The sequence below is a fragment of the Aplidium turbinatum genome, chromosome 16, assembly GCF_918807975.1.
Source record: "Aplidium turbinatum chromosome 16, kaAplTurb1.1, whole genome shotgun sequence".
Taxonomy (NCBI): Eukaryota; Metazoa; Chordata; class Ascidiacea; order Aplousobranchia; family Polyclinidae; genus Aplidium; species Aplidium turbinatum.
Genome location: NC_137487.1, coordinates 6786554 through 6809950, shown reverse-complemented (window position 1 = coordinate 6809950; position 23397 = coordinate 6786554). Strand labels below are relative to the sequence as shown.

At 38.3% G+C, this 23397-nt stretch overlaps 1 protein-coding gene across 3 annotated transcripts in view; it reads right to left on the bottom strand.

Moving 5' to 3' along the window:
* Positions 1–3687: 3687 nt before the first annotated feature.
* LOC145785640 (nuclear receptor subfamily 6 group A member 1-like) overlaps positions 3688–23397 on the bottom strand; it is a 45639-nt gene continuing 25929 nt past the window's right edge. For 2 of the 3 annotated variants that reach the window (XM_082597321.1, XM_082597322.1), the window contains 10 exons: positions 14477–14707; positions 14339–14394; positions 12983–13326; positions 12756–12848; positions 12111–12243; positions 11886–11988; positions 10569–10704; positions 8922–9043; positions 6277–6518; positions 3688–6198 (listed from right to left, as the gene is read on the bottom strand). In XM_082597321.1, the coding sequence (XP_082453447.1) occupies positions 5857–6198; positions 6277–6518; positions 8922–9043; positions 10569–10704; positions 11886–11988; positions 12111–12243; positions 12756–12848; positions 12983–13326; positions 14339–14394; positions 14477–14707 (1802 nt within the window). In that variant the 3' untranslated portion in view covers positions 3688–5856. Of the gene's footprint in view, positions 6199–6276; positions 6519–8921; positions 9044–10568; positions 10705–11885; positions 11989–12110; positions 12244–12755; positions 12849–12982; positions 13327–14338; positions 14395–14476; positions 14708–17285; positions 17599–23397 lie in introns of those variants that run through there. The other variant, XM_082597320.1, reaches the window with a different exon arrangement.

Sequence of the window (23397 nt, the reverse complement as noted above, 5' to 3'; positions counted from 1 at the left end):
GGTTTTTGTGTACAGATGAATTAAAAACACACTTTTTAACTACACGAAAGTCAAGGTTTAACCCAGCCAGCAAATCAGCCTCTTTTGACATTGATTCAATGTCCGCAGACGCAGATGTCAAATCAATGTAAAAAGAGGCTGAATTGCTGGCCAGGAATCGATTATGAAGATCTCTATTTTCAGGATGAAAAGGTCTGTCTAAATCAAAGTTGGATCAATATACAATCAACTGTGATTGAATACAATTATTTACACATTTTCATGTAATTGAAATATTTTGTTAATATTGAAACATGTAATTTTTGTAATTGCAATTTAAAAAAAATTGGTCCAAATTATTATATTTGATAAGTTGCACACATGGTATCAGTACTTTTGTTTTGCCAGTAGTTGAAGTTCAAAAGGGACTTCTACATTGCAATCTAATCTTTATCGAATGAAAATCTACTTGTCTTTTCTAAAATCAAACTGTTAAAAATCATCGATGAATATAAATATTGAAATTGATTGATTGATTGATTGAATCTTTATTTTCGGACCGGGTAAGCTTCTTGCAGAGCTTAATCCGGGCAGATTCGCATACTTTTAGAGGCTTTGAATCACTGACGCAGGCCCGGTCACCGAGATTGCCAGAGTGAAGTTTCCGATTGTTGAAGTCTTGTTTCCGGAGAATTATTCCATCCATTAGGTGTCAAGCATCGGAAAAGCAAAAAGAGTAGTGGAAGATGTGGAAGCAAATGACCGTCAACCTTTGAATCGGAGAGGGCCAGTGATGGGCATTATCGGCGATAATTATCGGCGATAATTTTTTATCGCTTATCGTTATCGCTTAATTATTTTTTCAGTTATCGTTTATCGTTATCGCCAAAGGCAATATTTGATTATCGCCGATAATTAATCGCCGATAAATTTTAAGTGGAAAAGTGGAAAAACCATGAAAAGTAATATTTTTACTAGCCACCTAGTTCATGAAACTAAAATTAAAACCAGTTCTTCTTCAGTGCCTGAAGTGTGTGTGCACAGGTCGTTGTCATGGGAGGAGCACGCCCCCAGCAGCGACGGCCCTGACAACACAATAATTTTTAGAGTTGCAAATTGCAATGCAATGAAATGCATGCAACAAGTCTCTTGTTGTTTTGCTGCAATCGGCAATCGCGAGTGAATTTTACAATTAAAATGTAAGCGCACAGGCGGTACAGATTCCTTTAAAGCGAAGCGAAAGAAATTGGCAAGTGGTTTATGAAACTGTCGCAATACGAGGCCGCTTTTGCATCGGAAACATGGTCTTTCGCGCCACCATCACTGAAACAAGTCATTGCAGAATATGATATTGCTTCAAGCATTTGACATGCAGACCGACATCACACTTTTTGCATCTTGTAGTAGTTTTTGCATGACAATAGGCGCATCGAGTTGCGTGGTAAAATTATGCTAAATACAGTATAACCTTTCTCATTTACCTATGCTACATAGCCGAGTGGTGAGAGCGCTGGAACGGCAATCGAAAGGGCAGGACACTGTCTTTCGCAGGACACTTAAAGGCATGCCTGAAGGTGGACATGAAGATTGGCTTCCTTGCCTTCCCGTCTACTTAATCTAAATTTTCAACCACCGGGCGTAAGCCTGGATGCGACGACGATTTACCTATGCGACATAGCCAACGCTCAATCAAATATCTTTATTCCCACTAATAATACAGTGCCTATATTGTAATTCTTTTCTCAACAACTTAGCGTTCTGCCATTGCTTTAATGATGGTGTTCACAAAGAAAATAGAAAAAATTTATCTGAAATTATCAGTAAATTACGATAATTATGTTATTGTTCTTGAACAAACACGACTAATTTGACAAGCTTGATGGATTTCACAGTATGCACATTTTTACTACCAATAACGCTTAAGATTACTGATAAATTTTCAAGCATTTTGCGTTTTTTGGAATTTTTTCAATTATTGCCGACTTTGCTGTAGGCTAAACAGCCCGTAGAAAGCAAAATACAAAGTTTGGAATTTTTTATGGTATTTTCATTTATTTTAATTATTTTGCCTACTGCACGTAAGCGGCAGTGTAACTCAATTGATAAAAGCATCCAACTGGTATCTGAAGGTATAATTATAAGCACGGCGGTTACCTCAGTGGTTTGATTCTGGACCAAGAGGTTGAAGATTCGATACCTACTGCCGCTGTTGCGATTCTATTCATGCATAACTTACAAAAAGTTTTGTCCCTTTACAGTATATTATGTTCGATTTTTCGTCATGTTGATGAAAACAGTTCGTGCTGCATGGGATGGGGCAGCGCTAATCAAGAAAAAAAAATTATCGTTATCGGCGATAATTTATCGTTTATCGTTATCGCTTAACTTTTTTTGATTTATCGTTTATCGTTATCGCTTTAGGCATTTTTCGTTTATCGTTATCGCTTAATTGAAAAATGAGTTATCGCGCCCAACACTGGAGAGGGCACGTGATGATGATGATTAGATGCTGCTGAATGGAGAGCAGTCCTTAGCGTGCGTTGCTCAACCGCACACCTCAAGAGTCGAACCAGCGCCGCTTGATCTTGAAGCTTCTTCGTTTCAGAAGTCCCGCGCAAACAAACTGAGCTATCGGGCGGATAATGTTTAATTTTTGTATTTAAAACGTGTAATTGATTACATTGTGAAGTAGTAATTTGAAAATTTTAGAATAATGCACCGGTAATAAAGTAAGCTAATTGAAAATTTGATGGTGGAATTGAGCTGACAACTATGTAAGTGATCTAACTCTGGTGGCTTATAATATACCTTGCTGGTCAATTGACTGCTAAGCGTAAATATTATCAGTCCACAACATTTGCTAAACAGGCTTGCTCTTGTTGAGCAAGCGCCGAGTTTTGATTTTATTACAGAATCGAGTCTTCCTTTAGTCGTGCCGATGCGCTTCAAACCATCCTCCAAATTGATCTTCTTATCAAGTGATCATTGGTTGTTGTGTGAATACTCGCACTCGTAAGCAACTACCTTATCAGACAAATGGAAGGTACTAAGCAACTTCAAAGCACAGTTTTACCAAATTATCGCTGACAAAAAAACTGCATTATAATTAAAGTAACTTGCGTTCTTCTGGTGACTATTTACTATAGGTTACCTCCTGATGTTAAAGATGATAACTAGCTTTTTGTATTTCCGACGTTTAGTCAGTCAGCACGACTGACTTTATCAAGGTGGCTAAAACAGGTTAACACAACCTGTTTGATTGATTGATTGAATAGTAAATAGTCACCAGAAGAACGCAAGTTACTTTAATTATCAAATGCCTGGTGAACAGTCTCACTCTGTTTAAACTGCATTATATTATTATTTCGTTATTAGTCCGTTATTAGTAGTGGTTCTGGACCTTTTCTCTTGTTACAATAACCTTAAAATCACCAACGAGTTCTCGCACCGCCTCCGAAAATAGCTGAAAATTAATAGTCACTAAAAATCCAGAACGTTAGTTAAAAACCCGGTAAGTTTTAACTAACATTTTTAAGCATTTTTAACTAACCATAATTATTTAGCATCCAAAGACTCCCTGGTGATATAAGTCGCACCCTGGTTTAGACGATTAACGAACTTCCTTTGCTTCACTGGTGTTTCAATGTCCAAATTGAGAGTCAGATTACTTTGATAACGACTCTTTTCATTAAAAAAACAAACTCAAGATGTCTTTGAACGTTATATTTACGTTGTGCATCAACACACAACAATACAAACCGTAAACAACAAAACAAATCGCAAATCATACCCCAAGGCAGCAAAATCTGTCATTTTTAAATTGATTTACGTAAAATGACAGATTTTGCTGTCTGAGACGCTTGATAATAGCCAAGGCATTGTTGCAGCAGATCTACCGGTTAACAACGGGCCTTTATAACGGCACCAGACTGGGTACGGAACGGACACAAATAGTGCAATTTTTGTCAAAAAACGTTATTTTTATGCAAAATGGCTCCAGAAGCAACGGAGATGTAAAATGCCACGACAAACTCATGTCGACAAGTGATTGATAGCTTGGGTCAAAACTAAAATTTTATGAACTGTCAGGTCGGTGACGTCATAAGGAAACAAGTAAAGGTTGCGACCTTTTTGACGTCATCATAAAGAACGGAAAACTATCGCAGCGGGATTTATCAGCAGTTGGAAAAGTCAAAAGTGAAGACCTTTCACAGACGACAGTATACGTGTTCAAATACAAACTCCATTCTGCTTGAAGAAGTCGTGGGTAAAATCAACGCAATCTAGCGTAACAAAAACAAAGTATAAATAATCGAGAAAGGGCTAATCTGTGCGTAGTTTTGTGAAATAAAAGCAATTTTGAAGAAAATTTTATTTTTAAATATGAAGAAAAAATCGTTGCCTATCGGAAATAAATAGCAAGGAACAATATGTTTCGACATTCTTTCGGTAATTCAACATTTCACGACGTTAGAACAACCATGGGATCAAAAACTATTATGTTGGAACAATTATCAGTAAAAAATCTTTAGCGAGTCATGATTTCTAGCAATGAGATATTTATGCGCAGAAACATGCGCACAACGCAATAACACGATTGGATACATTAAACTTGCTATATTTTCTTTTCTGGTACATTGGATTGTCAAAGCTCACAATTTTAAAACAACAAAATACACAAATATATACAAGACATGATGTAGATTTACAATACAAGGACACGGCACGCTTATCTTATTGGTAAAATTACGTAATTTTTACGATTATTCTTGGTAATAATTACCTAATTTTACAACGGAAAGCCGACACATAAACCACGCCCTGAGTGGTAATATTGTAACACAATTCGGCGGAAAGGGAAACAAAAGCGAAAAAACAAACAAATAAAAAAAATCGCAAAGAAACACAAACGTTTCGGATGACGACAATAATCGGCGCTTTTTGCTGAAGAATCCCGAGGTAAACACAGTAAGAGAATAAGATGTCTCAAAAAAACAACAACACATATCTTCAATCTTGTGATACAGCTGAGAGTACACACGGATAACACAATCACGTTCTTCAACGGCAAATGGACGTCAAAAAGTAATTAAAAGACGCAAAGCGACGGCGTTTCTAGAATTTCAAGACGATTTCAACGAATTTCTCTTCAAAAGAGAAAGCAGAGCGCTAAGTACGTTTCAAGGCGAATGCAAGCTGATAAAAATGCACCGAATTGCGCTGATAAGACGTTTTCAGACAGTATATCAACACAAAATGGTTCACATAGTTTCCAAGCTAGCAAAATAATAATAGGTCTTTCCTGAAAAAAAGCATTTATTCCTGAAGCACAGTACCGAATTCATGATTGGTTATACGCATGAGTGCGTACGCAAGCATTCAAGCTTGACATTAAAAAAAAAAAAAAAAATTAAGGGAACGAAATAATTTTCTTTGGTCGCGAGTACAGAGTAATAAGGTACGTTTAAGACCTCGCATGTTGTAGAGCTTATGCTAAAAACAAAGCTCTTTAGACAGGCACATAGACAGTGAGGTAGGCCGCATCACAGTACAGTTCATCGCTCTAAGCAAGCCACAATGCATTTGAAGACGTCACAATAAATCAAACCATGCTGCTTTTATCGAGTCAGGGGATAAATTACAATAACTTGAAGATGTAATCGTTGAGGATTTAATCGTTAAAGATCGCGATTTGAGAAAGTACACTTTTTCTCTGGAAATAAAACTCGCTTCCTTAAAGTGTAAACGATCCTTCAATGAAAAACTCTTCGAATAAATGACGCCTGGAAGGCGAAAGGCAAGCGCATAAAATGTTGAAATAGGAAACAGCTTTCTGCTTATCAACCCTAATAGCAATTTCATAGCACAAGTTTATTTCTATGAAGATTCAGTGTTGCTGTCACGTCCACTGCGCGGTGAGCTGGAGAGGTTTTGCACTCCGCTAGATGATGATGTTGACAGAGTAGACGGGGGACCGACAGATCCGTTGCTTTCGTGTCGCCTGCTTGACAAGTCGAGCTGTCTGTGCGATGTCAAGTCCAACATTGAAGCAGCAGCCGCCATTTTGTCGTCTTCGCGCCCGGGGTAAAGTCCATTTTGTTGCGCCGGAGAAGAGGTCGGGGACGGCGGATTAGACGAACTGGCCTCGGAGTGGGTACTGCTACGAGCGGCCTTCTTACGCGCACTGTCTCTCTGGAATTTACAGCTGTGCAAAATGGCCTGTAATGAAAGCAAAGTATTATTCACTTGTCTTGCAATGGTCGGTAGTTCAAGTACGTTAGTTGGTCTGCAACTCACTTTAAAAAGCAAAGGCAATTTTGCGACATCAGAATTGAGCAATCTCCCGGCAATGAAACGGATATCGGGCAAGCAAAGCATGAGTTGGCGGAAACGAGCTGCTCCAAACCCGGCAGATGGGGACACATCCGGCCGGCCTGAACTTCGGTCCATCGCTCGAAGTTCAATATAGCGTTGGCAAGCATACCAGTAGCGCTTGTTAATTTCTTCGACCCGCTCCACTTCTTGGAGACCTTTGATATCTAAAAGAAATACACACGTTAAAAAAATGCTAGAGATACACTTAAAGCTGGAATGAACTGGATAAGGGTTAGTCGTAGAAGGAAAGCCAACTAAAAAAAAGGGTTTTTAATAATTGTCTTCAGTTACATATGTTGTGTTTAATAAGGAAAAAATTCATATCTCCAGACGCAACTATTCATTTTTCCAGGTACATTGTAATGGGACCCACCTCATTTGGCTGGCAACAAGCTAATGAAACCGATTAGGCTGCTTCGTGAAAACATTCCATTTTCAACCATCATTAATTAACGTAATTAAGCGCATATATCAACATCAACCTTCGGTGAGTATCACGTGCGTTGGAAGTCTGCTTGGTTATTCCGCGATTATGTTATAATGAAAGCATTATTACGTTTAAGATGCGTTGGTAGACGTTGAAATTCAATCTAATTGGCCGAGATTGAGCGTAAAGTCACGACCTTCTTAATAGCAACTATTTATTGTTGAAACTATCACGAGTAGTAATTGACTGGCAGCGTTAAACAAATACTTCTGATGCGCGCTTTTGTGAATCAAACTTCTGAGAAGTGTGTCTGAGCAAGGAATATCTATCAAGAATATTGCGTGCGGAACGATACCTGAAAATAATCGGGCGTGTTATTGGAAGTTGGCATGAGGGGCAACAGAAGTCTGGGTCAAAATAACGATTAACACGCAAAGTGTGGCCTGTTGCCCAGGCTTATTGCCCAGTCGTGTCATGTCGAAAAAGAACAAGAATTCTATTTAGAAGTGTGATCCACGCTTGGCCAAGAGTAAGTGTGGTTGACTGGCGTAATATAAATAGTTTTTATGTTGGTACAACGCTTGGTGATGTTAGTTTTGGTACGATGTGAGACTAGGCTTGCAATAATGTGTATTTTTGAGGTGATTTAGCACCCGGCAAAGATAAATAAACGTGAATACATGCAAAATGGCATCGTCGGGTAACGTGAACCCAAGTTCACAAAAGTAGACAGCATGTAAAGTGGAGATAATAAAATAACTAAATAAAACCCATGTCGTGCCGTGCATTGCCGCATATGACGCGTACACGTCTAATTAGCGGCAACACAAATGCCAGAATATCCACAGAAATCGACTCGTGAAAAAGTGTGATATGAAAATGTTATAAAGTGTAATAGACAGTCGGGTTGTTGCCAGACATCGTGCAAGCTTCAAGTCAAAAATTCGCTCTTAAAAGTCACTGCTTTATTGGCTCTTGGCAGGACTACATCTTTCGATACATGACTGTAAAAGCACGATTTTTGATTGCTTTTAATTCATCTCGTTTTCTGGGAAGACCTGTCCAACGTGAGAGCCCTTTCATGATTGGTTGGTTTAGTTGACACAATTGAGACTGATACCAACGTCAATATTGCGTCTGTAGACAAAGTTATCCTGAATTTGTTTGAGACAGTGTCTCTCTTTATGAAATGCAAATTGTCAAGCGAACACTTGCAACAAACATAGCTGTTGACATAACCGTTTAAAAAAAACATCCAAGATGTCTTCAAAATTGTAAGCGGGGTTTATATTAAGATCTGAACCCGAAAAACAGAATTTCGACTTAAATTTTATGTCCAATAATTTGAAGTAACAAAAAGCTTAACACTTGGGTCAAAATCTTAGAGAAAGAATATCATACTATGCTCAAAAATCTCAAAATATCGTATCAAAGTAACAAAAGAAGTTGGGTATCGTGAGCAAAACACAATATTAAGGTCATCACAACAAGGCAGCGGTGAATCAGTATCTTGTATCAACCAACCTCAGCGGAAGTGACTCTGCGTGCAGCAAGGCAAAGGCAGGTTTCCGTTGCACGAACGTGATTTTATAAGGTTTTAGTTGATTTTTGTAAGGCTTGTTATGTTCTTGTGTGTATTTGGCAACTGTTGATTAGCACCAGATGACAGAGGTGGCAAATTAAATTCTTTTTATCAAATGCACAAAGAAATTAGATTGCCTTCAGCAGTGAAGTGTGAAAAACTGTCTAGTGTCGCATGTTCAAATGCTGCGGTTATACCTCGGCGTCAAATTTTGAACGTTATCTGAGTCACAAACACACAGTGACTTTGTGGCGCTCTGATGAATTGTTATTGCCTTTTCCTTGAGCAAAGAAAACAAGCTAGACAATGCACGGTTAAGGGAAGCGATGCCGAAAAAGAAAAGCGAATAAAAAATGGGAAACGGTAACTTATGGCACAACATGTTTAAAAGGAAGTTGTATGCACCTAGAGCTGAGGCGCACTTCAACCTCACACAGTTGGTACCTTTATCCCTCCATACAAATGACAACGTGCTACGGGACGTCTGCAGACGTTGAATCTATGTAAAAATGACAGATTTTGCTGTCTGGGGGGGTTACGCGCTCTGGCAAGCCTCACCTTGGTTTAAAAAGTTGATGACTTTCATGATGACGTATTCCTCTTTGTCTGCTTTCAAATGAGAGAACTTGATGAAGAGTGACGTCACCTTCTCCAGGATTTCCATCTCTTGCTCACCGAAGCTGAAAAGTAAAGAAAAATCTTCACTCCTCTGGTCTATCGAAGTGATGTAGTGAGTATAAGCTTTCACATGGAGTTATGGTTATCCCTAGAATAGATCATTCCTTTCAATAGGTGAATTTTAAAGCGTTAAAACATGGCGTGTCTACTGTCTCATAAGAAATGCGCTCCGGTGAGGCGATTTCTAGTAATGCCCACGCGTAATATTTGTAGTTAAATCTATCAGGAAAAGCTTGGGAGCCTGCATTAAATAATTTAGTGACAAGATTCTTTCGAAACGTCAGACAAGGACAAACAAAAGTTTAAAAACCCTTGTCAGTGAACAATGATAAGGTGTGATACTTTGATTCTAAAAACCTGCTTGCAATCACGTTAGTTAAAATACACGTAATAGAACTAAACCAGTTTAACAGTGAGCATCTGTAAGAACTGAACAGCACGACCGGGCATTTTAGTGGAAAAGCTTAATAATCGCTTTCCGATGTCAACAAGCCACCAGCAAGCCTGGGTGCAAGTAAACAAGTAACTTATTAGTCACCTAGTAGTTGTCGTCATAGGTGCAGTTGTAGGTATTTATTTTGATCAAACTATTCTCAAGATTCATCAAGCGTTGTGGATAGTTGAAAAACGCATTAAAATTACGTTTTTATAATCGTCAAAAGCAACAAAAAAATTATTTAAATTTATAAAAATACTGAAAAATGTGGGATTGTTTTTGACAAAAAAACAATGACCGCTAACGAAGCGGCAAGGACGGTTGCATTATACCTGCATATGGCAATATGTTGTTGGCAAGGCCTTAAACAGAAGCGTGCCATTACGGACGGAAATGACTAAAAGGCGGTTAGTTGACTCTATTGTATGATGTAGCTCTTTACAGCATGCATGTGCACATAACAGAGAGCACAGTTCAACGCTAGTTTGCTTCACTTCTTCCGTTTTGTATTTTTTACTCAACAAAAGTAGGCAGATTAGATTCCGTTTCAATAGTGGGCGGCATTGTGCAGAATACAGCAAAGCATGATGCTATTGCTTGGCCATGGGTTCTTGTTTCAATTATATTGTGATCGATTGGAGATTACTAAATGTTCAGTTGACGCAGAAAGACGTGACATTACTGCTGTGGCTATTTGAGAATGCCGTGACAATGCACTTCTTACACTTTGTCGTACACATCACTTTCAATATCATTCTATCAAATTTAAAGAGATTGATAACAGTTCTGGGTGCAATGCCAAGAAACACGAGATAGCCTGGTCCGTCTCACGCAATGAAGGTCGTCGTCTGATATAAACAAGCCGAGTAATGTCTCGAATAAGCTGCCAGTGGCCAAAACGGAAGTGTAAGGATTGAAAAACTTGTTCAGCGTTCAATCAAAAAAAAAATTAGGAAAAACAATTAGTCATCGTGCCTTGAGATATAAAATGTCACAGACAACGAACGTTTTTGCAGCCTGGAGCCCTAAAAATAGCCTTAACCGTCGCAAATTTTTCCAGAGTTTCAAATACAAAGAAAAATGTCACTCACCTCGACAGCTCGGTGCTCTCAGGGACATATTTCGAGGTGATGTCCGCCAAATCGCCAAAGAGCTGATCCTCGTGCAAGCAGAGGGCAGCTAGAAGCATAATCTCGGCCCATGTTGTGCTTAGCAATGTGGTGTGATCTGTAACGAATAGATGACGTTCATGGGTAAGGGTTAAAAAAAAAGAAAAAAAAATGTTTTGAAAACAAGAACTGACTGTGCACACGAAACGTTCTTGCCGGTGAAATGCGTGGAAATATTTATTTACTAATAAGTGGTTATACAGAGAAAAAGTGAAACAATGCGATTATTAATAGTACTGTCTATAATGCCAAAACAATTAGTTATAAACGAGGAAGAAGATATATTATAAAGGTTATAACGACTAAAATTTCCCCTTGATTACAAAGAGGAAGCGAGAAGTTCTTCCACCATTGAATGACGAGTTCAAATATCAAGAATTCCGTTCTTCATTTGATAAGGAAGAACGGGTGACAATGAACGAACGAAAACGTCTTTATTAATGCCGTCTTCCCACGTTCAAAGAGTAATAAGATACTTTCATATGAACAGGGGGGAGGTTTAATTGATTCGCTAACGACTAACAATAAATGTAAAAGAAACAGCAGATTAGCTTTTCTCTTCAGTTGGTATCAAAAGGAAAGTGATATCCCAGACAGCAAAATCTGTCATTTTTCACATTAATTCAACGTTTGCAGACGTTAAATCAATGTAAAAATGATGGATTTTTGTTGTCTGGGATCCTATGGTTGCATTTCACGTCTGCAGACGTTGAATCAATGTAAAATGGTGGATTTTTGTTATCTGGGATCCTTTGGTTGCTGCGCACTTGTTACGTGAAGATTTTACAAGATGTTGACTTTAAGTAAAAAATTATTATTTTTTGTTCCGCTCCGGGTACAACTCCACACCTTCTCTGATCCCAGATAGCAAATCAAACGTTTTTTTACATTGATTTAAAGCCTGCAAGCGTGAAATCAATGTAAAAAACGTCTGATTTGCTGTCTGGGATGTGCAGTTATTGATGACAGGTGTATATCGATCATGTGTGATCCGTGTCGCTTACCGGCATCATCAGAGTCAAAATTAATCGCTTTCATTTCCTCTTCCTTGCCAGATAGTCAGGCAAAATTGTTTTTAATGCATTTTGTTTGCGAATAGGCGCGTTTATGTTTCGTTGTTTCACAAAGCTACTGGTTGAAAGTTGAAATACAGTACTTCGACAAACCATTCACTTTAGCCTCCTAATGTTTTGATCTTCTATTTTGAACTACAAAACCTAGCCTACTACTCTACTTTACCTTTGATTGAGATTTTTTCAAAAAACGGAAGCTTTTTGATCCAGATTATTTGACGATGTAGCATCTCGTCGGCAACCTTGCATAGAACGTGAAAAAGTTCCGTCTGAAACGTAAAGACAACGTCGCTACATGAAACTAAAACCGAATATGCTTTTGCACAATAAAATTAAGTGCGTGGGTGACAAGGAAATCCTTAACAAAAAGTTTACGCATCAAAATCAATACCTTTGTAATTGTTGGGCTTTGTGGCTGTTCCTTGGGGCCAAGGTGGGGTAAGTCTGAGGTATCTTCTGAAAGCAATAACTGTTCCACCAAGGAAGCACTGGACAGCCCAGCAGAGGATTCAGGTGACCTGTCCCTGAACAAAAAGTGGTCTATGTTTATTGCAAGACATTGCTGAAATGAAACTTGCGAGATTTAAAATTAAACGCGTTAAGGAAAAATAGTAAAATTAGGAGACTTGGATAATTTTTGTTGCATAACTTTTTAAGCAAATGACTAAAGGGGAATTTGCAACTACAGCACTGTAATAAAATTTTCAATGCTGTAATTTGAAAGATAACCCACGCATGAATGAGTTAAACTAAAGTAATGTCACATTCTTATTAGGTTATTAGGATCTTATTAAGTTATTGGGAAAATCCGAGTATAGGCTGCCTGAGGCAGATGTCAAAGTTGGGATAGAGTTGATTAGGAAAAAAAAAAACTTAACGAAAACATTGAGGAACTATGTTTAAGCACAGGGCTAGATTGACCAGATTGTTTAACAGCAGTTGATTTCATTAATAAAAATATTACTATTGCTTCAACTGTTATGTGATGGTCACTTAACTTTAAATGCGTGTGAAATAAAGTACAATTTGCACTTACGAGGCATCTGGATTTTGTGGCATAGCTGCATATGGACCCATTTGATGTAGATTGAAACCATTCACTCCCATGTTTGGATAGAATGCATTATCTCTGAAAAATGAAAAAAAAATATTGGATTGGGTCGTGTAACATACTGAATTTTAAAACTATTGAATATTGGCTCATAGAAATTATTTGACTTATTCATATGCACAGTAGATATTTTTCTTTGTGAGAGACCTCACCTGAGACGAAGTCCTGGAAATTGGGGCAGGAATTGAGATGGTGCCTTTGCTCCAGTTAGGAGTGGAAGGCCGTTCACTGACGCCGCACTTGATGATGGCACGCCGCGGCCAAATCCGTTCACCATGGTGGGAGACCCCGAAGTTGAAGTCGGCAAGTGGGCGGGATCTCGACCGTTTGAAGTCGGCGGAAAGAACGGCATGTAGCCGGGCATCGGATAATCGAGCGATGGAAAGGATTTACCAGAAGCATCCAAATGCTGCTGTTCTCTTTGAAGTTCTTCGCGGGCTGCCTCTTCTTCAAAGTCTTTCCCTGATAAAATGCGCTCAATTTCTTCATCGGATATCTAAAAAAAAATCAAGGTTAAATAAAAGAGGAATAAAATTGTTGCAGACTCTAGCAAACACGGGTTCGATTCCCTCGTCGGGTGACACCAAAACCCTCTACATTGATATTGACTCCGCTTCTGCTTCGCACTAAAAAAATTAAAGAGTGGTTTTCCGGTCATGATGCACCCTATTCGGCTGCGTTAAGTGGCGTCGAAAGCTGGACATACAATATATGCGATGAATACTCACAAGATCACTACCAAAGCAAAACTCAGGTGATCCTATGTCTTCGTTTTTTGTTTTTGTTTTTTTTTGAGAGAGAAAAAAACAACCGAGAGCGGACATGGGTCCGTCTGAATCAAGAAACTCTTAACTTGATGTATACCACAAAGCCGATAGTTTAAAAATGACAAAGTAAATGCACAAGTATCGATCTTCTGTGTCGATTCGCATGGATTGAATGGAACGATAGAGATAATACAGATGGAATGGATTAAAGCAATAAGCGTGTCGTGAGGGTGAAAAGCCTGCGATTGTGTCGCACAACACGACGAAAGTTCATCTAAAAGTCGCGACAAAAAGCGGAATTTCCGTTTATCGCGGGGTTTTTTGGTCGGCGGCAATTAATCGACCATATTGCCCACATAACAACACACAATCATCATAACGCAATGACAAAGATGCAAAAGCATGGACCAATTTATTGAGATTTTTCACGAACTTTCTCATTCAAGTCACGAGAAAAACAAGCTGGTAATTTTTGCATTTTGGACATATTGTTCGTCAGTTATATAAAACAGACATCAGGCACATGTACAAAAATATGAAAAATAGGTTGTTAAGATTTTGTGAACATTAGTGATTAATGATTTTATTTGCTTGAATTCACTTTGCTCGGGCTTGTGCTCAGCACTGAGAGCACTTTTGTTTATAGTATCGATAATAATATTTATTGCATATGAAAAAATACTCTACGATTGTACATGAAAAAAAAATAATTACAATTAAATATTATAAAAAGAGCCGTACCTGCACTGGTCCGATACTTTTGTTACGACCTCCTGGCATGCCGTCTTCGCGGATAGCTGAAAGGAATAGAAAATTGGTGGTTATTGTCATGTGACGGAAATAAGACATTGATGCGATGACGACAATGAAAATACCAACCTTTTCTGTTCATTCCCATTTGGAGGCATTTCAACAAGCGACAGAACTGACAACGGTTCCTTTGCTTTCTCGACATGACACAGTTCTTGCTTCTCGTGCAGCGGTACACTCTCTTGTTGCAAATGCTGCGCTTGAAAAAGCCTTTGCAGCCCTCGCAGGATATGATCCCGTAGTGCAAGCCGGTGGCACGGTCGCCGCAAATCAAGCAGCTCTTCACTTCCTTGCCGTCGTCTAAAAAGAAAAATCACGCGTTTTTTTCGTAATTGATTTAATTGAAGACGAAGTTTTGCCGCCATTTCCTGTTTATTGGCTTGATGGTGAACCGCATATTGTAACTGCTGCTTTTTTTTCGTCCAAGGCAAGTCAGTGACAAAATGATGATGTGATACAAAGATACCCAATCAACAAATCGGTCATTCATTTGCATTGATTTAACGTTTGAATGTTGAATAAATCAACGTAGAATAAAAAAAACTTCTTCTTGAGTAATTCATAAGAAATATACTTCTTTGCTTTGAAGAATCGTATATAAAAAAAACGTAATCGTAGCCTATATATAAAAAAAATCTCAAAAATAAACATTAATAAAAAGATAAAAAGTATATCTATTAATGATCTGCCAGTTGTGTAATCGCAAGTTATTGTGACACGTGTTTGTGACGTCACACGCGTTCGGCGGCAGATAGCAGTGTCTGGAAACTTATCGTTGTAGCCAATTCCAAACTTATCACCAAGAATAATTATTTCAAACGGAACTTGACTCAGTAGCCAAGCAAAGGTTAACACAGCGTTGCGTGAGAAGGCTACAATCATGAGTGGTTCATTTAACACAAGTAATAACTCATTCCATGGTAAATGGCAAGGTTTCCTCGAATCGTGATGAAACGCAAGGAGCGGGGAATACCCGTGCTATGTGGAGTTTATTGCAAACGCGATGAAAATTGGAAAAGCCAACAGCATCGACAACTACACTGATTGAGCAATCGTGCATCGAAAGCACTACAATTGCGGCTATAAAATCATCATACATGCAAGGTTCGTTTAATGTGGTGAAAAACCAAAAAAAAATTGACATCGCACTTCTCTTAATGTATTTTAAAAGTACCAGAGTAGTGGTACGGAGATGGGTCCATGGGGATAACAGTAAGTCGTAAATTTAAAAAGTTAAGCTTGAAGTTTTGACATAAAAAATTTTTAACTAAAAAATAACGAAAATTCAAAACCAGACGGCTAGTAAGAAACTGATGCAAATGTATTGGTTCCTTTGAATGATTAAGATTTAAGATGGCATAATATCGTCCTTGGTATTGCGATGAGCATGTATGCTGTATCAGTGAGCTTCGTCAACGATAGTATAGGAACTAGATTCTAGAGTTATCTATGTCTTGAAGGGTCTAACCAACAACAATGATACGTGATCGTATAATTCGGATATGACGCTTCCACCTCCAGATGTGTAGGGTTGACACTAAACGCTAAGTTGAGTTTATGAACTATTTTAGCAACAGGAGAAGTTAAGAACGATGGCAACCCCAGCTAACAAAAAATCATTTTTCGTTATTTGAAGGTCTGGCGACTTAAAGTTATGTAAAATGGTTAACTTTCGTTGGCGAGGGTCTGGTCCAAGAACAAAAAGTATCATCCGAAAGAAAATTCCTAATTTTGTTTGGCAACAATCGTGAAAGAAAGGAAGTCGCGTGCAAGTTCGCGATCATCACGTGACAAACAATTTTTGCTTGTCATGGTTGTCGCAATATCCAGCAGTCAAAATCAATCTAAACATTAGACAAATGCACGGAAGAATAAAAATAATACGATGGTGCAGTGTCATAGCAAGTGACAAATCCAGTCAAATAATGTCCAAATATACGGTTGCCATTTCATGGTGTCCACAACAAGAGCAGTTGTTGCGGCATTTTCTTCTAAATTTAACAATCTAATTAAGAAAAACATGATTTTCTCAGTATCAAACTTGAGGGGATGGGCAATTGCCAGCTCTCTCGCAAAATAATATTACCCAAAACCAAACGCAAATGCCTTCAATGAAAAGAGCAATCATTGCCAAAAAAATAAAATATCAACTTTGAGTGGAGGCATCCAAGACAAAGCGATGTCATCTTGGAGTTAAAATGTGAATTTTATGACGTGTTGAAATCAAACAAGGTCTTCAGCTTTCGGTTTTCGTAAGCGAGACACCGGTAACACTTTTGGGTGGCATTTGGAGATTTCAACACGAATATTAAGAGCTACAACCCTTACCACCTGTTAGTTTAATGTTCACTATATAGTTCACCGAATTCAGGGGGGGAATTGACAGAAAACGACTTCAAATGTTCGCCAATGGTTATTTCGGGTAGTTGTTCGGTTCAAGAGGGTGCAAAAAAGGGAATTATTTAACGCAAGTGAAACTCAATAATAACCATTTCAAATATCCCACATTGAATCCCAGATTTGGTTTTAAAAGCATCCTTTTTCAACAAATACTTTGCTTCGTGAAATACCGCAGAAGCAACTGCACAAACGTTTTAGCAAAAATTTAACGAAGTTTATCAGTCACGTTAAGTGTAAACGTGACTTGATGTGAAACCACGCCTATTCAAGGTCGCAAACATACGGTTAGTGTTACGGGGTCGAATACATCCTGATGCAGCGATGAAAACTATAAACATTGCATCAGGGTCTTCTGTCGTAGGTTAACAACGACGCAATTATGGGATATCACGCTAATTGTTTAGTTTTTTGTTAAAAAAATTCAATTGTTTGGCAAAAATACAAAGCTGTGAAAAACAATGAAAGCGTATTTTCTTACCTTTGCGGTCAATATCCAAGGGACTATCAAATTGACGGTTTGGGGGGGATTTTGGTGAGGGGGTGCCGTTTGATCGCGGAAAATGTGGAAAACCGTATGGGGAGCCAAGGCCGCTCAAATCACTCATCGGTCCCAAGCCCCTACCAGCTTGCATGAAGTGATGCATGGCGATGGGCGAATGGGGGAACACGGGGGAGGGTAGCGATGTCTCGGTGGGGCTTACCAGTTTGTTAAACATGTTTCTCTGGGAGGGGGCAATCAATGAGAGACCACTGATACCCTCCATGCGATTTCTACTCAAATCCAAACTCATTTCTACAGTTACGTTGAAACTTATTTCCTACGTAAAATGAATGCTAAGAAAAATCGTGCAACACTGAAAAGAATAAAAAGACAATGTAACGACTACGAATATATCTTGAAACAAAACCTTATTTGTTTAATCAATACAACCTATCCTTCCTTTTCTGCTACAGACTCAGAATAGTAGCAAACGTTTTTTTTACTGCCATCTTGATAATATTTAAAAAAAATTCAACAAATCGCTTTTTTGCTCGCATTTTATAGCTAAATCCCCCGCAAAAAAAAAATTCTACTCGATTTGAGAACACCAAACTTCCCGCCGTTATTCACGCTTGCGTCTGCTCAACTACCAACTAACGAGTCATCTGAACAACACTTGTTAGCTTGCATTTGACACAGGCAGCATATGCATCACAGAAGGCGTGACAACCGGCTTGCCTGTGCCAGGGTACGCACCAAGCAACACTGAAGCGACTATTCGAAAGGAAACGACACAACATCGACATTAGTAACGCGGCTCACGAGTAAGCTTCCTGTAGCACTGGATAAGAACAACTGTCATGTTATTGCAACTGCTATTGTGCTGCAACTTGAAGTTAAATGACAAAAACCCTACAATGAAGTGACAAAACTTGCACATTCGCAATAATAAAGGCAACTTATTTTATGTTAAGACAAAAGCATTGTCATTACAAGCTGTACAACTCCGTTCTTATTTCAACAACAGATTTCTTTCATATATCCTTAACAGGTGATGATGATACTACTCTACCTAGGCCTCACATGCTACACAGGATCTTCAAGTGTTCATAGGTACAAGCACTTAAGAGTTAAAAGAAACCGTTTAACAAAGCACGATGAAAGTATATTAATTGCACCTTAGATACATAGATTTTCTTTTGTCAATTTTTGTTTATTAATTGTGTCGTGAGTACGAAAATTAACCGCAAAGTGAATCTAAGAAAGAATGAAAAACGATTTCGCACCTTTAGAATCGTAATTTGAATTTTCGTAATCGTAATTTTGCTATGGCATTGTATTAAAACTTTAAACTTCTTAATGTGATAACACCTCTTGTGGGATTAATTGCTTAGTTGAGCTTGAGACAACACCTGTCAACCAAGTCAAGTTTTTAAAACTTTATTTCCGTAGATACCGTCTGCATCTACATCGTAAATTCAACTCGCTTATGGAAACTATGAGTATAGCTGACTGATCGTTACAGAGATAATGATTAAAAAAATTCACGCCTGTTCAATTAATAGCCGCTTCTTTTTTTTCTTGGCACCAAAGCACAAGCCACTCAATACAAATTGCTTGTGGGACCCAAAGGTTGGCTGGTGCCTAGTCTGCCCCAAATGCATTAAATAAAAAAACGACCAATTGTACATGCTTTTATGTTGTACTAAGTTGTCACACAGTGCTATAACTCATAGACGCCAGCTCCAACACACAAGACAACTAGACTGTCCTTCGCGGAATCATGACATCGAAAAAAATCGTTTATCACAGTCTTGATTAATTTGGTCTAGTGTATTAATAACCTTTCAGGGGTTGGGGAATGACGCAAATCTTACACACTTTTTTTCACGTGGACTAAAGTTATCCGTCAAAGTTAAAAGAAACAACGATTATGTCAAATTAACGGAATAAATTATTTTGTATGATTAGCGGTTCAAATCCACTCTTATCAACGAAGGCATGCGACAAAAAATTTTTCTTGTTTTTTTGCAGGAAATAAATATTTAGATAAGTAGTAGCAGTAATAAAATTGGACTACTACAACGCATCTAAATTCCCGGCGAAAGTTATATTAATCATAAAAATGGATATCTTTGAAGATTATGTGACAGAGTCAGATAAAATAAAATAAGCCGAATTAACGAGATAATTTTAAATAGCTGATTTAACATACAGATACGTTATAAGATACCTAGCCGATGGTCTGAAGAAAAAACGACAATTCCCACTCCGATCACCTTGTGTCGTTCGTCAATAGGTGGCGTGTCAGTGCTGCAACAAGCGCTCGATCGCCCTCTTGTGAATAATTTTATAACTACTTTCTCTTCGGTTTTTAATCGCATTTTAAAACACCAGTTTTTGAGTGCGCGATCGCAAGCGATGAAAGGACCAGTCAAGAATAAAAGACAACGAAGCGCGATTGTTTCAGGTCCAGAGCTTTGCAATTTTTGGACGACTAATGAATCGGTTAAAACAGTGTTGTCGACTGTTTTCTATGCATGTTCTATCACTTTGATAATGACCACGTCTTAATTAGTCCAGACTCCAGAGTGTGGTCATACAAGTCAGATATGTCACATTAACAATATCCAATTAACGGGAAAAGAAGTTAACAAAGTAAGTGGTTTTTGTTTGTAACACAAATCAAGTTACAATTATAGTTAAATGATCTAATTCCAGCTAAATAAGACCCAATTGACAATACATCGTTTTGTGTTGAAAGAAACGCAGCCGAGTCATTTGTATCAACCATTGTTGCAAGTTTCACACTTGTCAAAAGATTTTTCATTTTTGTTCTGTCATATGCTTTATTACCATGAACATCTAGAAGCGATTTTCACGCAAAACAAGACGTTCGCTTGAGTATTGTTGTTGATACCAGAAGCGGCCTAATTAATCATGAAAGGGGGATATTGACTTGTGCATGGCAGGGCCGGGTGAGTTGCAGTGCAAGGTTTCCTGAAGCAAACAGGACGCATTCGATTTCCTGGACACGATTTGAGCATAGAAGGTTGCGTTAAACTTAGGATAAACAAACCAAGAACATACAAAGCGCACTGTTGTTACTTGACAAATATTTATTTACAGTAAAATTACAAAAATCAATAATGAATTACATTTAGCACAAAGTTATGTTACATGTGTTCAAACTGAAAGTCATTTCACGGCTGGAATAAATATTTTTTTAATCCGCCAAAAAAATTTCGATTCGAAAAAATCAACTTGTTGAATTACTCAAAGGATAGACACAAATGTTGATCAATCGCGGAGAAACATCACTTGACAAACTACCTTGTCTGCTGATGAGAATACAGTAGAACCAGAATATCTGCAATACTAGGTGTCTAAACTACTAAATTGTTTCAACTTCTTCAAACGCTTTGCTTTTCGTTATCAGATATTCTGCCAATCTAACAACTCTGACAAAGTGATGTGTTGTAGTGCTAAAGATATTCTTCAAAACGCATATGTGGTTGTAAGAAAGTGTCAAACTTGGAAAAAACAAAACCACCATGGGGCAGAATCAAGGGACTCTGTGCTTTTCAAAGGCTATGCTCGAGAACATAACTTTGATTTCGGTTAAAATCAAATTCATGGCTCGACTATTCCCTTCAGATGCCAACCGCTTGTGTCAACGCAGCTGTGGCTTACAGTACGAGCAAAGGGTAGGGTAGTTGTCTTCCACCTTAATTCAGCGTGTGCTTCATGATCGAACTGGACGTCCCACAACGTAGTTTCAATGAAGAGAAATGTCGAAAAATGGTTGTCGAACAATTGGGGTACCATAAAGGGTACGGTATTGAATAAGCGGATATAAGACGATGCGAATGATAAAAAAGACCATTGAAGGGTATGAATCACGTCTCTGGCCAGGATTGCTGTCTTCTGGGAAGGACGGAAAAGATCGGCATCGTCAACGCAAGACACCTTGTGTAAGCTATAGACTGCTCGAACATCGCTTTTAAAGAACGTTACAATAGTCTGAGTGAAGAGAACACCAAAACAGCAGGTTTGTTTAAAACTGCAATCTTCCTCTTTTGTAAAAATGACGCCGTAAGCAATGGAATAATGCACGACTTATGCGAGCCTGTTGACGTCCTACCAGTCCTACTTATGTACTTATGCAGGTGAACGATTGCATGATTATTGCCAACCATGCTGTGACACCTATTGTAGTGACTAGTGACGGCTCCTATCTCATAAATCGAAATAAGATCCAACTGGAAAAAGTTGCCATTTTTGTAACTTTTCCTAACTGGTGTTGCACAATCAAGATTGCTTTAACAAACGGACTGATATTAGCAACACACACTGCAATGGAGTTACGATCTGTAGAAAAAAGTTGGGGTCCGGTTTACGCTGTGGACAACTTGCATGAACAAAACAAGCTTACAAATCTATCGAGTTTCTAAGAATATTGTGAAGTTGTGGTATGCAAATATTGTCCAATAATATCGCCAAAATATCATTATTTCATATGAAATTTCATGATGACGAAAAAAAGTTACATGTTGCCAACAGTTGTGAACAAGAAAATTTAACGCATTTTTAAAACAACAAAGCAACTAGATTTTGGGCTCTGGTGCAATGAGTAGTTGCTACTGCCAAACAAAATATTAACAAATAATTTTTGTAAGTAGTTTATAAATAAATCCACGCATATGCCGATACTCTATCGCCTTCTTTGGTATCAAAAGGCAAAAGAGCTATCAATTTTTAATCTTAAATAATAGCTTACAACGCAAAACGCAATTACTTTTTATGAACTCTACAACCAAGAAATCTGGGTTATTGTCAAATCAACGCATTCAAACACAAACGATGGGACATTTTTCAGCTGACATGGTAAATTTTGCCAGCTGGTATTAAGAGGTTTTGAAGTTTATGAAATGTGGCCGTGGATCGCTTCAATGCAACTGTCAATATCAACCCCATATGTTAACGATGAAGACTTACGTTTGGATCCATACGATGCTGTTAAGTCTATACGTCTATACGCAACTCATAAAAAACGAGACAAAACGACTAATGCAAAGTTGGCCGTGTTCCTAAGCACGCAAATGTATTGGAGCCATGCCAAAAGTACTTGAGCTTGCAGAACTAGACGGGCTTTTAAATAATGTCTTCAACTAAACTACTCACTCCGCGAAGCAGTGCATCTGCCAGCATGTCTGATAAGTGGAAAACCAATGACTTTTTCACACAGGACAAAGTCTTGTGTTTACTTTAAAAGTGATGAATTCTAAAAATATATGTTTCTATAACGTGAATAGTGATGAAGCAAAAATCTTTAAAATCTTGTGCCGTTTCATAACGTTCCCAGGTTAACATTTTGTTCTAAAGTTCTGTTCTATCACACAAGTCACGTCTTAGCGCGAAAAGACTCCTAGCTGGTGATTTTCTCCGAAATTTGACAAAAGCCTTGCACGACACCAATCCATCAAGACCCGTAGCACTTGCCAGAAACTGGGGGATGACTGAGAGAAACTGGGTGGGGTTGGTTCTGACGTTTCAAAGTTGATCTATATATAAAAGCAAAAAACTCGATATCTCCACTTACTGACAAATAAAATTGCTCTTCCACTTTAGCAATGCTCGATTAATCTACGAAAAATCAAGGTCTTCCATCTTGATCGTTACTTTAAATGCCATGTCATTTGACTGATTAAAGTGAGATTTCATGAAACCACATTTTCGCTCCACCTATAACTTATCGATGTTACCAATACCCAAGAATGAAATCGCATAAAACTGTGACATATAAAACGCATGCAAAGGTCCTTTGCTTTGCGTGCCTGCGAACTCCGCACATCTCAGAAAGTTTTCTGGTGAGAAATACATGACAAAAGCAACCAGAACTAAACCCGGATGACCCGGAAAAAAATCTAAAAACAATATATAACGGTGATAAGAAAAGCCGTCATAAGAACGTTCGGTGATACAACGGCTCGTCCCAACGTGATTCAACTGGAAGGAACTGGTGCCCAGTGGCAAAAATTTTAGTCGATGTAACGCCTGCAAACGTTGAATCAATGGAAAACATACAGATTTGACAAGCTCGGAAGAA